This window comes from Colossoma macropomum, unplaced genomic scaffold, assembly GCF_904425465.1.
Source record: "Colossoma macropomum unplaced genomic scaffold, Colossoma_macropomum, whole genome shotgun sequence".
NCBI classification, from domain to species: Eukaryota; Metazoa; Chordata; class Actinopteri; order Characiformes; family Serrasalmidae; genus Colossoma; species Colossoma macropomum.
Genome location: NW_023494793.1, coordinates 8,249,817 through 8,269,678, shown reverse-complemented (window position 1 = coordinate 8,269,678; position 19,862 = coordinate 8,249,817). Strand labels below are relative to the sequence as shown.

The 19,862-nt window shown below is 40.5% G+C and overlaps 1 protein-coding gene across 1 annotated transcript in view; it reads left to right on the top strand.

Moving 5' to 3' along the window:
• ptch1 (patched 1) overlaps positions 1–19,862 on the top strand; it is a 68,548-nt gene that overhangs the window by 37,361 nt on the left and 11,325 nt on the right. The window contains exons 14-20 of the mRNA XM_036578364.1: positions 2,042–2,528; positions 3,462–3,771; positions 8,447–8,589; positions 12,709–12,892; positions 16,779–17,059; positions 19,159–19,296; positions 19,395–19,537. Of these exons, the coding sequence (XP_036434257.1) occupies positions 2,042–2,528; positions 3,462–3,771; positions 8,447–8,589; positions 12,709–12,892; positions 16,779–17,059; positions 19,159–19,296; positions 19,395–19,537 (1,686 nt within the window). The remainder of the gene's footprint in view (positions 1–2,041; positions 2,529–3,461; positions 3,772–8,446; positions 8,590–12,708; positions 12,893–16,778; positions 17,060–19,158; positions 19,297–19,394; positions 19,538–19,862) is intronic.

Genomic DNA, 19,862 nt, shown 5'->3' with positions numbered 1-19,862 from the left:
TATATTTATTTTTAATTAGGCACACAAGAATGAATGCATATTTTTGTTTATGTATTTATTTATTTTTGCTTAGTTATCAAATATGTTTGTTGTGACAGTAGCCATTACTGCTTTGCACACTTAATATACAATGCTAGGCATGAGAACATTCCTAAACTCTGTCATCGCCGCTCTAGTGACATGTTTATTGTGTAAACGATATGGCAATAACAAAAAAAAATGATTTATCATACAACCCTAGTTGGAAGAAAAAACCTATCAGTGCAGCGTCTTGCAAGTCATGCACCAGCAAGATGCGTGTTTATAGTTATGTTATGAGCTGTAAACCGTAGTAGTGCTGGTGATAATTTCATATTTATTTCAATAGCTGCTTTTTCCTGTTACAAGCAAATTCATGAGGGTTGGTAAAAAGTCTGTCAATATAGTACATGTGGGGAAATGATTTCAGTGTATATTAGTGCTTTTTCTAGGTTTTAGTTAAAGATGTAATGATACACAGTGGTGTCTCGATACAGTACATTTTGTGATACAGCAAAAAAAAGGAATGCCTTAATATGTGCGTTGTGTTCATATGTTAATATGTTGACATTTGCATCATGCACACAGCTTAAATGCTTGCACACTAAGGGTTTAACAGTGCACCTGTTTTCAGGTTTGTTGTGATTCTAAAGTCAAGAAATGATTCCATTTTCATTATTTTGTATGTTAAAATGTCTTAACTTTTAGCAAATCTGCTTATAAACTTCACAGATAGGTGATAACTTTTTTGATGCCTGCCACACCATCCTGTAACAATAAGACCCCGTAAAATCACAGCCGTACAATTTAAGCAATATTTATTTTTCTGACATCTGATAAGCTGGAGCAAACAAAGTAGTATTTTAAAATTACTATTGAAACTATGAATCCAGTCATTTTTATTCAACATTTTATATGCTATGCTACAGTAAATCCAATTAAACAGGACTACTTATGCTCTTTTTCAATAAACAAGCAGTTGGGAAGTGTTTGTACTGATGATATCCACAATGTGCTCAGAAAAGCATTGTTTAATGAAAAGCAGAAAAGCGTTGTTGTGTAATTTATTACAATATGATAAATACTGTCATATTGCTCAGCTCTGTTTCCACAACAGATGATAAATGTGAGACCCTCAGAAGAAGCCAAGCGGCATATAAGCGATATAGTTATAGCTTTTTATATAGTTTCAAATTTGAAATATTTCAAATTTAAAATAGTTACAGCCTTAATTTCAGTTATACTGTGATAGAAAAGCTTATTTTTGGACACTGAAATCATAGAAAGAAATCATCATACCGTGTAATACCTTATTTTGCATTAAAATAGTCATACTGTGTAATACTTTTATTTTGCGTTATTTTTTGCATGTGTTGTTGCTTGAGGTGTTTGTGTGGGTGCACAGTATACGTGTGGGTTATTTTACGGGTTATTGCTTCATGCCATTTCAAGGTGTCATAATCTTCAGCGTGTGTGTATTTGTGTGGTTATCTACGTCTGGGGCCCTCACGGAGGGCATGCTTTTGGCTTTTTCTTCATGCCGCTTTAACATTCTTTGTGTGTCCTGAGGGAGGGAAAGCAAGAGAGAGAGACTCTTAAGCTTATGCACGCACTATATTCTCTTCGTCATGGTCCCAAACTCATGCAGGAAATTGAACCTGAAGCCTCAACATTCACCATGGCTGAAAAGCTTGCCTCCCAGTCAGTAACATTAGCTAGTTTCCGCCTTTTAATTGCTCCCGACTGGCATTTGATTGCCATCAGTTTTGCATACATTTGTACAACTGCTCAGAAGTACCAATCGGAAACACCAGCAAAAAGCTCCCATGCAAAAGTAGATAAGGGGAATACAGATGTGCTTTCCAGAAGGCATGAAATGGCACAGACACATACATATCTTATGAGACTGCATTCTCCCGAGCCCTCCATGCAACAATATAACATTGCGTTGTATAAATAATAAATATTGCATTGTTTGGCTCTGCTGTTTATCTTACCCTCTCTCTGTCTCTCTCCTCTGCAGTCCGTGCGCTAACCGGGTCATCCAGCTGGAGCCCCAGGCAGCATACGGTGACCCATCAAGCGAGGCGGGCCACTACAGCCCCCCTCCATCCTACAGCAGCCACGGCTTCTCCCAGCAGACGCAAATCACCATGCAGTCCACAGTGCAGCTACGCACGGAGTACGACCCACGCACGCAGGCCTATTACACGACAGCCGAGCCACGCTCACGCATCTCCGTCCAGCCTTTCCCCCCAACCACCACCAATGTCAACCACCATAATAACAACAACAGCTGGGCTGGCGCCGGGCCCGGGGTCACGCGGGGAAACCCAGCGGCCGACACAGCGTCTTGCCGGAGCACGGAGGGCGCCAGCTCCACCCGGGACCTCCTGTCCCACAGTGGGGAGACAGGGCCGGGCTGTGCAGAGCCGGCCTGCTCCCGCTGGACCTTTGCCTCCTTCGCCGAGAAGCACTATGCACCTTTCTTGCTGCAGCCCACCACAAAGGTAATAGAGTTGGGGTGGGTGATATGACTATATGTTATTGTGATAAATTACATCACTATATGCTTTCCTGAGCTTCCCTAAAGGTATCCTCAGTATTTATAGACCTCTGGCCAGTAAGAGTGTAAACAACAATCAGTGGTGTGACAATTAACCATATTGGTTATTTAAAAAATAGTGACACAGATTTTTGTTGTCAGTATGCCTTTACTAAAAAGCAACTTGGTTCCATAAATAGAATTAGAATGCTCTTTAATGTTTATGTTTAATGCAGTCATTCCAACAGATTGCAGTACAATATAGCACTCATTAGGAGTGACATTACTTCTGTCATTTCATTGCTCCATAGTTGCACCATATTGTTTTGTTTCACAAACAGAACCTTGAATGATGGGCAGAAAGAGAGAAACTGAAGAACGCCTTATATTTAGATAAACTGATCATTCGTTTAGGTTGCCGATTGTAGAAATAACCATTAGTTGTAGCCCCTGTTTTGTTTGAACTCCATTCAGAATGTCCTTTTTCCCCTTAACAACATGCATGAGATCGTTCTGCTGCCTTTGATTACCTCAATCAAGCGTGCTAGAGTAGAAAATGTGGACCAAAAATACAATAGAATATCTGAATAGACCAAAAATGTGATCTGGCTGGGGGGGTCTCTTAAGGGAGCTGTCTTGGCCGTCATTGAAAATGGACATACTAAGACTCAGCTTACTTTGCCAGGTTGGAGAGGGACAGAGGGAGAGAGGTGAATGGAAAGCAGCTGAAGTTTTTAGCACTTGTGCAACTGTTCTCTGAGTCAGACCCTTCTACAAAAACCGCAAACACCTTTTGAGTCAGAGGGCCAGTCATAAAGGCGCAGTGAGAGCCACAGCTCTGATTACAGCCAAATCTTGACTCATCCATCTCTCTGTATGTGTATGTGTGTGGTCCCAGGCGGTGGTGATTCTCCTCTTCTTGGCCCTGCTGGGCATCAGCCTGTATGGGACCACCTGCGTGCGAGATGGTCTGGAGCTGACGGACATCGTGCCGCGGGAGACGGCCGAGTACGACTTCCTGGGTGCTCAGTTTCAGTACTTCTCCTTCTACAACATGTACGTGGTGACGCAGCAGGCAGACTACGCCCAGGCCCAGCCGCTACTCTATGAGATGCACCAGCGCTTTGGCGCAGTCAAGTACATCCTTCGTGAGGACAACGGCCAGCTGCCCCTCATGTGGCTGCACTACTTCCGTGACTGGCTGCAAGGTAGTACACACAAAGCTCAATTTCAGCAATAGTGCTCAAAAATAGTCCCCTTACCTGTGTGGTTTTAACTGCACCTTAACACTCCCAAATTAGTGCTTTGTAATTATTGCGGGTGTAAAAATGCGTTAATGTATAATGATGACCCAACCTGATGTTGACGATTCAAATGCATCAATTTTAGAGTGATAGAAATAATAAGATTATTTCTATGATTATATTATTATGATTACATAATGATTATAATTATGATAGTATTCACCAATGTATTCACTCATTCTTTTGTCCAAAATCAAATTCTCTGGCTTTTCAAATGTAAGATTCTGTATTGCCTGTTTAATAATTGTACCAAAACAACTGAATCATGGGAAAATTTTAATCAGACCCTGTCAGAGAAAAAAATAGAAATCAGTGATGCATTGAAATGAAAGTTCTCGATTGCAACAAAAACTGGCTGTCCAAGGCAACAAATTCTATTATTTTTTAACTTTTACTTAAACTTTACACTTTGGGCTTTGTGACTTTTATTTATTTCTTTTTTTTTTTCAAATTTCAAAAATGGAGTATACAGATGGCGTCTAAGTGCTAGCTGGGACTTTCCTTTTGGCTTCTTATCTGCTATATTCTGAATAATGAGTAGGATGTCTTGTTTCCAAGTGTTGTTGAACCTGTAGTGAAGATGTTCTTGAGTGTTGTCTTAATACTTGGTATTAACAGTGATTATAAATTGCTTGTCGGATGTCCCTAGTGGAAACCTTAAAGTAGTTGCACACGGCCAAAGTTTTCACTGTTGATCTACTGCAACTGTTCAAATGTGAAAGCAGGGTGCAAACTGCATTTAAAATCACTGTGTTGCATTTTCATTACCGTTAAAATTATTTGTAAAGTCTTTGATTTTGACAGTTCATTGTACTGTTTAATCTTTGCTTTTTCTGGTAAAATTTTTGGCCTTATTTCTCTTCCAGCTGAAAAACGGTCACTTTTGACCACAGGCTGAATTTCCATGCATCCTTATTAGTAATTATTCACTAGTGGTATCCACAGTGTTTGTTCGTACTCTTGGCTGTCAGGTGCTGTTGGCTGCTTGACTGTTGTCAGTGTAATGCACAGCTGCGATTATTCACTGTGTAAATGCCTTAAGGTCATCACTTAATTTTTCTTAGATAACTGACAGCCCAGACTGCAGACATTATCTCACTTTGTTAGTGTGTGTGTGTGTGTGTGTGTGTGTGTGTGTGTGAGAAAAAGAGAGCGTCTTTTGAAGAGATCCCTCCTTCATTCTGCCATCATTAGCTCTCATCTGTTTTTCACAAATATCAATCACCCTCCAAATCCTCAAATCCATGACACATTTAATGGCTTACCAAGACAGATTAAGATTTCAGAGAGAGGGAGAGAGCGGAAGAGCAAGAGAGGAGGAGAGAGACAAAAATAGGAGAGCGAGAGTGAAAAATAGGGGATTGTCGATTAAGGAGAAAGGAAAAATGGCAGGAATTGAGAAGTGAGCCAGATGCACTCTCCGAAAAAATCTTAAATTAAATTAAATTGTCACCCTCTTTAGTTAGAGAACATTATTGCACCATATTATGTTGAATTTATATATTTTTAAGTTTCATTGACTCCATATGCCTTGTCCTGACTCCAGGCTTTTTATTTTATTTTTCTAATTTACATTAGATTTACATAACTAAGTTATGAAAATATGCACTTTCCTCTGGGAAAGTGAACATAGTGTACCTTTAAAACTCATTGAAGGTACACTACTAGACGTTAAATGAAAATTCCACAAACTTTTCCACAACATTTTACATAATTCATTGGTTGAGATGTAAACAAAGTCAGTCAGAGCAGTATCATATGAGGTGGTTCAAAGAGAAGCTTAATGACTCAGATTTCTTTACAGTGGTGGTGATAGGAACCAGAGGTCATGATGTCTACAATGCAACCAGTCAACCTACACATGTCTTGAGGTTTTATGTAATGCTGATGATGTTACAGTAGCTGTAAATTTGACAAAATAAGTTTTCTTTAGGGACTATTTTGCCTTACAACGCCCTGCATGTACCTCTCCACCGTGAATGGATTAAAAAAAATACAATTTAGGCCAAACCCTGATCAACTACCCCAAAGTAGTGCCTGAGACCTCAGGAAACACATTCATAACCATTTCATGTAATAACTTTCTGTGAGCTTTTAGAGGCGGATGTCCGGTTCCTCTCACCATCACTGTGAACTATTCTGACACTGCTAGTTTCTCTAGAGCTGAGTATTTCACATCAAACCAATCTCAATGACTTTATTTGCATCTTAACCTTTTACTTCTGCGTACATATTGAAAAATAGATGGAATTCCTCTTTAAGGACAATGGTGTATATTTTGATGATACATTTACATTGTTTGTATGTTTGTGAACAAAAATATACCTCAACAGTACCTTTTCCAACAGTGTATTGAGAGGAAAAGTGAGAGAAGAAAGGACAACAGAGGGAGAGAGTCAGAGGGAGAGAGAGATGGAGAGATAGAGGGCATGTCCCTACAGCTGCTGTGCTTTGTGAAAATGTTCCCAGACGCTCTTTGCAGCCACATTGTGTGCATGTGTGTGTGTGTGTGTGTGTATGTCTGTCTGGCTTTTAGAATTCCAGGTAATCCTAGGTGGGACGCATTCAAAGCCGTACCCCATTCTATTTTCCTTTCTCTCTTTTATTCTCTCTTTCTGTAAAGCCCTATGAGTCAGTGTCTCTGTGATAATAGCATACCTGCCTGTAAAGCCTGGGCTGTTTGCTCAGAGCCTGACTGGCATCGCGCCTTTTAGCTTCATCGTCCATAAAGTCAAACATCATTCATGGTTTTGATTCCCCACTTTATGGTCTCTCTGCTGAACTGTTTTATTCGAGCCCGTGTTTCCATTGGGTGTATGGGCGATGGGTGCGTGCGTGTGTATGTCTGTGTGTGTGCTGTGTGAAGGCTGTGCCAAATAGGGTGGAGAGAGCTGTCTTTAATATTGCGGTTTGAAATGGCTCGACAAATTTTACACAGACAGTGAGGCGAGGGAGAGAACGAAAACAATGTGTCCCAGAAATGGGCCACTGCCGATGGGGGGAAGAAGAGGAGGGAGGGCTGGGGAAAGACAGAGAAAGAGAAGGAGAGGAGGAGTACAGTAAGGAGGAGAGAGAAAAAGGTAAGGCGAGGTAGAAGTAGGGCTGCATGAATGGATCAGGGCAAGCCCTCCAAAGCCTTACTCAAAGAACAAGAGGAGTTTAGAGAATCTGGGAAGTCTCTGGGCAGTCACGCAGTGTCATTTAACTCCCAGCACACCCAGCCCGCTTTCTTTCCCTTCCAGCTCTAACAAACGAGATTCAGGGACACCTAGAAAGACATTTTGGATTCAATGTGGTTCAGTTCAGCTTTATTATAATTATGCCAAAAGCTTTGACACTGTTCTTTTTCCATGCATAGTGCAGACAACCATGCAAAAAGTGCAGGACAGGATGGTATAGATTCATGCTAATAGACAAATTGTAGGGCAGTATACAGAGTGCAGTGCAACACAGGACAGTACAAATAGCAGACATTATGAACGATATATACAAAGAGTATAATACCAAAACTACATGGAGATATATGTTGCAAAAGCTTGCAATAACAAAAGCATAATGTAACTCAAAATTGTTTCTTCCTTATAGTTCATTGAAATAAATGTAAAAATCCTCTCAAAATTGCGTGTTATCATTTTTCCTAACCGCATTTGTATTCATAAACAGAAGAGTTTCAGCAGGCTAGCGATGTCCTCATAAAAATTAGAGAAAGAGTCACTTTTCTTTACCTAATGGACTAGATTCTCCCTGTTTTGGCTAGTTCAACCATGATATGATGAAAGGTATTTGGCTTAACTGCAGCATTTAAGGTGGACCCCAGCGCACTGTGAAATAACATCAAAAACAGAAACAGAGCATCCATCAACCACTGAGCTCTATCACTCACTTCTGGTGTGAACAGCTTTATAAATCACAATGGGAGTGTTTTGGTTTGTCATTGTCATTTGCTTTGGTTGTCGTTGTAGTTCTTTTTAGCAGGCTTATTACTTGTAATAAAGTTGTGGCAGTTGCTTTTTTAACAGGTGGTTGTCGCTGCTATGTTACAGACTGTGTTGCATAACTAAATTGATTAGTTTGGAGTGCCATATCGGAATATATTGGCACTCATAGAATGCCTCTCAGGCAATCACATTCCAAGGTCAGAGCTGCCTGTGGTGTAATTTATTATGATTGCAATTTGATTCAAAATTATTGTTATACGTGTGTAACATGACATGTAATTAAAGTCAACCTGAAATTGAAATCGACCATTTATACCTGGTTAGTTTGTGTCCCTGGTCATAGTAACCATGATTTAATCCATGTTTGTCCACTTATAAAATGTCTTCTGATTTTTGTTTACATCACAGTGCATGAGTGAGCGGGGAAAATGTAAATCAATAATATCATGTGTTACCTCATTCCCACCAGCCCCACCAACTGTCAAGCAACAGAGCTCAGCTAGGTCAGGGACCCTCCCTAATACCTTGTTCTACTCAGAGAGTAATAATTCTAGACCTCTAAGGGTTAAAAAGTATAGATAACTTGCTAGTAGTTTTAAGTTGCATTCTGAGTTGTTGTTGTTGTTGTTGTGTTTGTGCAGGTCTGCAGGAGGCTTTTGATAAGGACTGGGAAGCGGGCAGGATCACTCAGGGGAACTACAAGAACGGCTCTGATGACGGAGTCCTGGCCTACAAGCTCCTGGTGCAGACCGGCCGCAGAGACAAGCCCATCAACTACAACCTGGTGAGCAGTTAACCAATCAAAAACCAGCTACTTCTCCATTCCCCCTGTAGGCTCAACCTATAGAGTAAAGAGGGAACCGCCCCTAGATATCCAGGCCACGCTGCGGGTTTTCAAAACGCGGTGGAACTTTTCAGCAGCCGCCCGGACTGGACCCCCATTCATCCGTGTCTCTTTAACTGGAGCATTACTTTCCACAAGAAGCGCTGACAGCATGAAAGCACCTCTCCCCACTGAGCTTTAGAGAGAAAATAAAACTCCTATATATCTGTCTTTATGGTGCAGCATGTGGCTGTGCGTGGAGAGGAACTCCAGAGGAACATAAGACCATACCGCTACCCTGAGCATATTTCGCACATAAGACTGCAACTTAGAAATCCTATAAGTTTTAAACTGTGCTCAGTAGAATCAGTTGGGGTATTTACATCCTATATGTCGCATCTGTACACATGGTGAGGGTGTTTGTACTCTAGCTGTTTGAATAGTGTTTAGCATATCCTGTCCTTCTCCCAATGGTCTATGTGATTTAGAACCATCTGTGCTGGATGTTCGATGATGGGTTGCATATATTATTGCATAGACCAGTTCCCAAACTTTTTACAGCCCCGTTCCCCCTCAGACATTAAACTTCCTGCTGCGTATCCTCTCTCTGTCACACATATACACACTTATATTGCATTATGTATGTAAGACAGTTAGATGTCTTAAATCAATTCACCATAACACGTTATGATGTGATGACACAACACACCAGATGTACACTCTTGAAAAAGGTACTAAAGTGTCACTGGGGTAGTACTCTCAAGGGTCCGTCTTCAGGACATTGAGGGTACATTGTTTGTACCTTTTACCTTGCTGAAAGAAGTTTCTGTGCTACTGTATTGTAGGTGTGGGTCAGTCCCGGTCCTGTCAAAGCTCAGGGTGGCAGAGCATTGAACTTGCTTCTTTCTTTGTAATCATAAAGGCTGCAGGTAACATAGATATGTGTGAGAGAGTGTCCACAGCTGTAAGTTAAACACTAAGTGACAAAATATTCACTAACCTGAGCCACATATTGCATATATCACAGTAGATAACATCCTCCGCTCAGAATTTAACAGCACTACAAACACATAAACAAAAAGCGGAGCAATGTTCACACTAGCTACAAACAAATAACTCACTAAAACTGCACTCTGCAAAAGTGAAACCAATCAAGTACTTGACTTACAAGCATCATACAGGCCTTAAGAACAGTTAGTATAGGATACACACTTTAATCATGCACACAGCAGCGCATAATAAACTGAATTAACTCCACGGTTGTTTCTCCTGAATGTTCAGAAGTGGCAGGAGTGATAAAATGATTTGTGATAAAAGAGTAAAATACCAAACTATTAGAGCATGAGTTTGCCATGTGCTTGAAGCTCTTTGTATCGCTTCTATCAGAAGTACCTGTGTAATTGTGCAGCCGGCTTATTAAATAAAATTAAATAAAGATTAAAGCAGGAATGTTTTTGACATACCCCCAGTGTCATTCAGCGTAACCCTGGGGGTATGCATACTTCAGTTTGGGAACCACTGGCATAGACAAAGCAAATATTTTTGCTTTTAGTCCAAGTGTTGGACTTATGAATGCCTATTTCTCTCTATATGTCTCTCCTTCCCTCTTTCTCTCTATCTTCAGTTCTCTCTCTCTCTTTCACGCTGATTGCTTTACCGAGCGCAGGAATTTAAAGCCCTCGATGGGGCCACAACCTGCCTCTGAAAAAGCAATTAGCCCTTCATTTAAACCATTTTGTCCCTCTCGCTCGGCGCAGGCATGCAATCCAACCTATAAGAGGCAGCGTAGGCTCCTACATCATCGGACGTTTCCCTTCCCGCATACACACACTTACGCACAGCACAACACACACAGAGGCATTAAATACAACAGGTTAACACATTTATAATGCTTCCAGTCACTGCTCAGCATGAAATAGCAGGCAAGAGGGAAATGTAAACAGGAGATGTCAAGAGACCCTGATATGCCGGAGGGTCTGAAGGGGTGGGTGGGGAGGGGTCGAGAGGGGCAATTGAGCAGACACTCTTGCGCACTCTCCCGTCTGTCTGTTGACTCCTCTGCAAAACACAGGCTGGAACAGTCCAGTTTTTTTCTCCTTTTCGAGTGCGATTGTTGTGCTGAGCGCTCACCAGAGAAGCAGAGGGGGTAGGAAAAAAAAAGAAAAGGCAGCCGGCCTGTGTTGGTGTGCGGCCCCGTGATGTCATTTCCTGTGCTTGTGAGGGAAGAGGGGCGGCAGCCGGCCAGAAGGCCGCCGGCCTCGCACTGTGGGCTTCCCGTGACAGCTTGAAGACATACAGTTGTTGCGTATCCTGCTGCTTAATTCAATCCAGATCTTTGGAATCCAAGTTCACTTTTTTTCCTCCCCCCCCCCAACCATCCCCCCCCATCTCTCTTCTTCTCTTCTATCGGAACTGCTGCCATGTCCTCTTTGAGTGGACAGAGCAGTTGTGCTCTTTTTTAGTTGGTAGCTTTATTTCAGCCTAATTCATCTAAATAATGCATAATAATGCAGATAAAAATTATGATTTATTAGTTTTCTTTTCCTTCTGTTTTAAGGGTATGTTTTAGTTTTAATTTCTATATTTTAATGTATATTTTAAAATTGTAATTGATATTTTTTTTCTATTATGCTTCAAGTAAAAATTTCCAAAATTGTTCAAATTTGCCCTAAAACTGTTCTTACTGTGATTTTTAAAAATTATATGGAACATTTTTCATTCATCTTAAAATATGGTGTAGGGATTTTTTGAAAATTATTTTTTGCATCTTGCGCTTTCGTAAAATGTCTTAAGTCATTTTATTATGGCTATCAGGAGCCCCTTTTCCATCCTCCAGGCAGGAACCGTCTGAGGCGCCGGGCATTCTAAGTATCCATAGGGGTCAGGAGAAGCAAGTGTTAGCAACATTTGTACAGATGTTGTGTTATTTTTATAGCTCTCCTCCATTTGCTGGGTGGCATTTCCTCCTGTGTTAACAGCGAGGTTAACTGCACACAGGCGCGCCCAGGGACTCCGGCCAATTTTTTTATTGTTACGCTAACTCAAGCAAATTTCTCTCTCTCCCTCTCTCCACCCCCACCCACCATATATATACACACACATGCCGAGCCAACCCACCTCCTGACTGAGAAACTGTGGATTTATTGTCCTGAAAAGTACGTATGGCACAGAGCATCATGCCGTAATGGTTTTACCTTCTCAGGAGGTGGCTGACTGGGGCCCCCTGTAAGGAGGGAGGAAGAAAAGTAGAGATTAGTTTGGTGCTGGTGGGCATTCTTAACCTATATAAAACGAAGCACACAGATTCATTTGTTTGCCTCACATTTCATTATTTCTCTATTGAAAATGTCAGTGTTTACATAGTTCTTAGTACTGTGCAATTGTAAACGTCTGGATAATTGTAAAGTGCTATACAAATATAATGTATATTATTAACAGTGAATGAATCTTTGACACCAGTGTGATTCGATTACGATTCTTTTGGAAGCACTGCATGAAATTTTACCTTGATTTGATTTGGCTATATTGGTCTGATTCAGAATTTTGTTTAATGTATGCTGTACACTGTAACTGTCACGCAGAAGTATTTCCATTTTTGTCGATTTTTACTTTTTGGCACAATTGGAAAATTCTAGTTCTCCTTTCCATGTACTAGAATTTCCTCATGGACTAATAGAAATGGTCCAGTATAACTTGGAAAAATATTGTTACATTAGCATCCATTACAAGTTAATAGTGTTTTGTTTCTTTCTCCTGTCAAGTTAACATTTTGAAAAGGTTTTGTTCCGACAATGATGATACATACTAATGTAACTGGAAGAGTCGTCTATGTAGAAGACATCAAGTAATAACAACATGTGGAATAAAACAATAAACCAAACTTTTATTACCTTGACAAAAATCCAGTGTACATATTGTATATCATTATACATTGTAAAATAACTTATCTGTTACAGAAGTAGTGCTTTTTTGAGTTGGTTTTAAAACGGTTTCGTGATGCTGTTTTATCTCTTAAGCATGAGTAATTTCTTTTCTGCTGTTTTTATATTGAAGTCACTTATGTCCTCTTCACCCCTCCAGCTCACCAAACATAGACTGGTGGATGCAGATGGGATCATCTACCCCAGTGCCTTCTACATCTACTTGACCGCCTGGGTCAGCAATGACCCGGTCGCCTACGCTGCCTCTCAGGCCAACATCCGTCCTCATCCTCCAGAGTGGATCCATGACCGCACCGATTCCATCCCCATCAACAGCTTCACCAGTCAGTACACATTATGATTCAATACTGTCTGTGCTGGCACTGGACCAGTGAATGTGTTTAATCATTATGAGAAATTTAGAGTTGTTTGTATTATTGTCTTTTAGCTGTACATGTTAAATGTAATTACTATGTACATAATTATATAATTAACTGGATCTTTAATTATTCTTTTATTATATACTTAGTTCATTACATCATTAATAACAATTGTTCGTGCTTTTTTCTTTTTCTTTTTTTCAAAATCATAGCCTTTGTTTTTTCTTTCCATAAAGACTTTATATATAAAAATAACTTTTCACCAAATTCAGATCATAATAATATCCTCCTCTTCTAGACAGCAAAGCTAGACAGCAGTATTACTGTATTGGAGACTTGGGTCAAGTACTGAAAGATATATATTATTAAAGTATTAGGAAATATTTTTCACTGTAATGTTATAAGTACGTGTGCGTATATATATATGTGTGTGTCTGTGTGTGTATATATATATATGTGTGTGTACTACAGGCTTTGATTTTCAACATTTCCATATACTAAAAAGTGAAACATGAGTTTTGGATGGAAGGATGAGAAAAGATTCCCATCCTTGGAATATTGTAATATTTCATTCCAGTTCATTCTAGCATTGAGAATTTCAAATGTATATATTATATTATGTGGAAGTTCTTTAAACTCAAAAAATGTTTTATATCTCATCTTTAAAGAGCCGTTCACTGAAAAGTCCTTCTGGGAACCAAACGTAGCTCTTTATGGCATCGCTCCAGAAAACCCCTTTTGGCACCTTTATTTGTGACTTGAGGACTGCGAGACTCGCCTCGGGTTTGTAGGTTAACTGAGAGCTGCAGTGTTAGTGTAGTAGAGTGGGGATGTGGGTAGCGGGTGGGCTGTGCACAGGGGGTGCTCAGGAGTACATGATTGGATAACAAGCCGAGACGGCTTCTCCATGTCGGAGCCCCTGCAGCACGGCTGGCTGCCGTCCAACTCCCGTCTTAATGGAAATTTATAGTGGAGATTATAATGGGGCAAAACCATGTTTTAGCAAGTGGTCCTGCATGACCCTGTGCGGAACACACACTAACCTACTCCCCAGACACACACTCGCACACACCTCCACGAGAGGTAGTTATTCTGGGTCACATTCTTGCGATTTTATTTGTGGTTTTAAGACCGCCACTTATCCAAGTCCGGCAGTAGCGGTGATGAGTCATCGGTGGGGAAGCTGATGAAAGCTCTGCTGTGGAGAGAAGCTTCAGTGACAGGTGATAGGGCTAAGTGTCAGGACAAATCCTCTTCATTGTTTTCAGACACGTATGAGGAGTCTCGGCCTTGGCTGTGAATCAAAGAATAAGTGTTTATCATGCTAAAGGACGTGTGCTGCATATGGGCCGTCATTGTTGGGCATGCTGAGATGTGGTTAGCAGAGCTCTGTGTGATAGACAGGGTGTACGACTGTGTGTTCTGAGGAGTAGTGGAGGGGGTTGATTTTGACAGCGTAATTACAGCAGATCACTGTCAGGGATGACAGTCAGCTGCATGTTGAGATTTGATAGCTGCTAATTTGCCCCCCTTTTCCCCCCCAAGGCTGTGAGGAAACCATTGTGTTAAAAAGCTGTCACCCCCGAAATATAGCTTTTTTGGACTGTTCATTGAGTGCAGAGGTACACTGTAAAAAACTGGTGTAAAATTGCTGCAGTAATTTATTGTTTTCGGTAAATGCAACAGATTATTATGCGATAGGGGTACCTATTCCTGGTCCTGGATATCTACCACCCTGGAGAGTTCAGATCCAGCGCACCTGGAGTTTATATTCAGATGCCCCTTAAGGATTACCTGGATCAGGCATGCTAGATTAGGGGTGGAGCTAAACTCTCCAAGTGGTAGATCTCCAAGATCAAGACCCCTGCTATAAGAAAAGGTGCATTCTAGAAGAAACAAGTCAACTTTTGTGTCAAAGAAGATAAATAGTGGGATTTTACAGTATTTGGTTTTCATTTGCCAAGCATATTGGGAAACTGACAAGTACTTTGTGCTGTCTTGAGTGGGGCTGAATGAATTTCTTACCAACACTGTGGCTGTGATTATTTTCTTTAAATTACATTCCCAGAAGACTAGAATATCCACTTTTTCTATAATGTGTCCAGTTACTGCCAGTTGTGGTTGTGTTGGATGTTTTGTTGCTCAGAGGTCTCCACCCCTCTTCCTGCAGATCTGTTTTCCTGCAGAGTTTAGTTCCAACCTGATCTGACACCCGCCTCCTTACCTGGTAATGCATCTGTTCCAGCCAGTCAAGGATTTCTGAAGAAGTTAATTAGCAGGACCAAGTGCAGCAGTGCAGTGGTTGGAACTAGAATCTGCAGGAACGTAGATTCGTGACTCCTGGTCTAAAGACTTTTACACACTGAGTGTGATTTATTCGTTCAATTTCTTTGGACAACAGTAAATTCTTCAAATGTGTGTATTACTGATGATATTTTCTGCGCCAAACGTGATTTTTCAAACAGCAAAAGTGCAACATTATTTTGTTGGCCCCTTGTTTGATTTTTGCGAACTTGCCTGCGACATCAACTCACTGACCAAACACTGTCGATGGCATGATGACAATTAAGATGATGAATTAGCTGAAACTGCAACATCCTGTAACTGTCACAGCCCATTTTGTGAGAAGCAATTTTCTTTTGCATTTTCTTGTCAGTTTTTTTTCCCTGTTGCATTTGTTGTGTAACAAGTTTTGTGTTATATTAAATTTCCCACTTAAAACATATGACAACATGTAAGGGCCAAAATTAAAATAACAGTTCTTACAGTTTGACCAATGGACTCTTTCAAATTGCAACTCTCTCTGATTGTTTTAGTGATGGGGTGGAGCTTCCAAACATTTCTTGAGGTTTTGTTAGTTTGAAGATACATTTGATTGCACTTGACATGTTTTGGTATTCCAACCATGATGATGTTTTGTGTTTCAGTCAACCCCTTAAATGGCCAGGGCCCACCGGCGATCCCAAAAGTTTTATTACACACTTCTATAACCTAAGAATAGGTCAACGAGTTTGCATTGAAGTCCCTGTAGTTACTGACTAATGAGTCTTTGTATGTATTAAGCCTGGGATTTTAAGGAGTTAAATAGTTCATCCCATGAAGTCACATTCATTCAGACGACAAGTTACTGCTTTCTTTGTCGTCTTTATGACTCACTGTAATGTGATGTTCAGTTTATGGCACGACCGATAAACATTACTACACTGTTGAAAATGCATACTGTCTGTATGAACACTGAAACATTTGCTATCAAAAGATAGCTAGATGGATTCGTTAGCTGTGTTATCCTGTGTCTCTAGATGTTGTACTGCATAATGTAGCAAATCTGAGGGTCCTTAGAGAGCTCTGGGGGCACATTATAGCACATATGAGTTGTACGTTAGAAATATAGCAAAGAATGGTAATTTTATAGAAAAAAGTATGAATGCTAAAAATAGTAATTCACTGAAGAAATTGCCAGTTAATTACAATAATTTAGTAATTATAGTAGTTATACACTAAAAAGGTTTTACGGTGTAGTGAAAAAAAAGTGAAGCTTGCCTCAGTTTGGCCAAAGTATGGCATCGTAGATGGCTTGTTCTGTTCTCTAATATGATACTTTTGTCATGCTATTTTGCTAAAATCACAGAAAGAATAAATTTAATGTATACATCAGTTAAAAAAATGATGGGAATGATAACATGAAGGGATAACACTTTATTTTGATACTATGTGGAGGCTTTGTAAATGCTCACCTGTGGTGGAAAATACCTGATTATAAGAACAAATAGAACAATAATTAAACAAATTCACAGTAGAAAAAGTTGGTAGCTTCAGAGACTAAAGGCACTGGTATTATTTTTCCTTGCAGTTCCTGCCGCAGAGCCCATCGAATATGCACAGTTTCCCTTCTACCTCAATGGGCTGCGCGAGACGCCCCAGTTTGTAGAGGCTATTGAGAGCGTGCGCTCCATCTGCAGCAACTACAGCCGGCAGGGTCTGCCCAGCTACCCCAACGGCTACCCATTCCTGTTCTGGGAGCAGTATGTGGGCCTGCGCCACTGGCTGCTGCTCTTCATCAGCGTGGTGCTAGCCAGCACCTTCCTGGTGTGCGCCATCTTCCTGCTCAACCCCTGGACTGCTGGGATCATCGTGAGTGCTTCTTTATGATTTTACATCTTTAAACCGCTTTACGCTGTTGTCGTGTATTGTTGTTTTACATATTTACATATTTAACAATCTCCTTACACCTTTACAACTTACTTTACTTTGACTTTTTAAAAAACATTTTTACACAACTTTACATCATTTTTTTAAAACCTTCACATTTTTGTATGATTATATTCCATATTCTACTTTAGTTCTACTTTCCAAAAAAACTGCCTTACATCACTTTACATTGTTTTATTTATACCTTCACATCTGTCCACTGCTTTACATTGTTTTTGGCATCATGATATTCTATTTTGACTTTGAGTTTTGCAAAAATTCTTTACATTTTTTTTTACACATTCACATTTTTACGCTGCTTTTTTGCACTTTTTCTACACCACTTCATTTTTATTTGTAACACGTTCACTTCTTAACACTATTTCTTTATATCTTTTGTGTATACGCTAAAGATTTTTCCTACAAATATGAGTCGTATCTTTATTACTTCTGACAGATTAAGTAGCATGTTTAGTATCATGCTATATTTAGGCCTTTAGAGGTGGAGTTTCTGCTTAAAGTCTAAGAAAATACATAGCATAGATGTTTAATAGGCTTATTGCACCAAAGGTATCTTTTCTCTGTCTATTTTCCTCTTGTTCTCCCATGAGGGAATGCCATGGATGAAAGTTGGGGAGTAATTAAAGTGCATTTTATAAGGCAAAGCGGGGAGGGGAGCAAGGCTCGGTCCAACAGAACCTGTGTTTTTACAGCCCTCTTCTGTGTTTATCTTATACTGTCAGAGCCAGTTTGTTTAGTCTGTGTGGAGCTTTTTGGGACATTTCTCTAAAATAAATGAGTGGGGGACAGAGAGGTTACCACAGCAACCACAACACTCTATGTATAAAATAGGCCTTGTGCGTGCTTTTCCTTCCTCTGTGTCTGTGTCTCTGTACATATGTGTCGGTGAGGGAGCAAGCGTACCTTGCTTTCCCACACCCCACCCCCTCCCTGCTGGCCGCCGTTTTACTACAGCTTGTGTTTTAGCCATCTAGTCTCTCAAGCCGTGTGCGACAGGACAGCCGCTTCATCCTCCTGCTTTACAGGACAGATGAAAGAGAAAGTTACTGCACCGCTTCCACTTTTACTGCCTCGCTTTTGTCCGGGGCCACCAGTGGCCCCCTTAACCCCATCCCCCCATATGTCCCCTGTTTCCGGCCCCCTCTCTCTTTCTGTCTCTCTCTCTCTCTCTCCCTCTCCTGTCCTCTCCAAAACCCTCCCCCAATCCTTCTTCAAAGGCAGCAGGGCCCCCCAGTAACATGAGCCTCATCAGCTGATTATGGCATCTACTCTACTCTTTCTAAGTACAATTTAAGCTCCACACGGAACCGTGTACGTAGTGAGGCAGCCCACTTTTAAGGTCGATATGTTTTCCAGCATTCCAAAATGCTCACCTCATTCTTCACCGGATTGAAAGCGTTGAAAGCGGTGATCTTCACCCCCGAGAAACACTGATTTAGATACATGCCAAAACCAAAATCTGTCATCTGTCACACATCTTAAAAGACAGCATGAACAGTTAATCTAAAAACTTGCTGACAGGTAGAACATTTATTTAATTTAATTGATCAATAAAATAGAATTTGAATAGAATTAAATTATTCTAACCTCTTTTGAATTGTTATTGTTATGCTGTACTAAATGCTAAGAAGATACTGAGCATTGATGTTTAATAGGCCTTTGGCTTGCTGTACTGATTAAATATTATTATTTATTTGCATAATTAATTACATAGCTATGTAATGGCTGACATTCAAATTACATTCTGTATTGACAGGTTGACAAGTCTTTTTTTCCATTTATTCTGATATCAAGAATTAAAAAATTCAAAGAATGAAAATAGAAAAATAACTTTTTAACACAAATGTAATATAGGTTGAAAGTGGATAATCCACACATTGGCTGTCTTCCCTGCTTTCAAAAAGCAACAAGTGAGAAATAATTAAACAAAACATAAGCCGTGTCAGGGTGTATACACAGTTTAATAATCATTCTAAATCATTTCAGAACAGTTTTTAATGTGTTTGGGTTTACTTTGGCAGGTGCTGGTGCTGTCTCTGATGACTGTAGAGCTGTTTGGTATGATGGGACTGATTGGAATCAAGCTGAGCGCCGTGCCTGTGGTCATCCTCATCGCTTCTGTGGGCATTGGTGTGGAGTTCACTGTCCACGTGGCCCTGGTGAGTCCCTCCCTCCCATCTATCAGTGATCCACTTGCAATTCCTAAGAGCATTGGTGTGGGTCTGGGTGTGTTCTAATGGTAGTGTGCTCCCTGCAGGCCTTCCTCACTGCTATAGGGGACAGGAACAAGCGGGCAGTGCTGGCCCTGGAGCACATGTTTGCGCCTGTGCTGGACGGAGCCTTCTCCACCCTGCTGGGAGTGCTGATGTTGGCAGGCTCTGAGTTCGACTTTATAGTTAGGTAAGGACAGATAGCCAGGATTATTCCTGAACATGTACTCCATCGCATGTATCGGAAAGTGTGCTTTGATTCTGAACAGTGCCAGTTCCATTACAGTAAACTAGCCTGTAGAAGTCTACAGTTATCACTGCCATTGTGCTTTAACATCATCATTAATTATGTAATGAAGTACATCAGTAGTTACGTAATGAACTGCATTTACATGTGATTTGCATTCTGTTTGTTTCAATGTCAAGAAATGATAGGGTGCTTTTCCTTTCTGAAAAACAAGACTGTACACACCATAACATTATATCAGATTCTAATCATAACATAATGTCTGCTA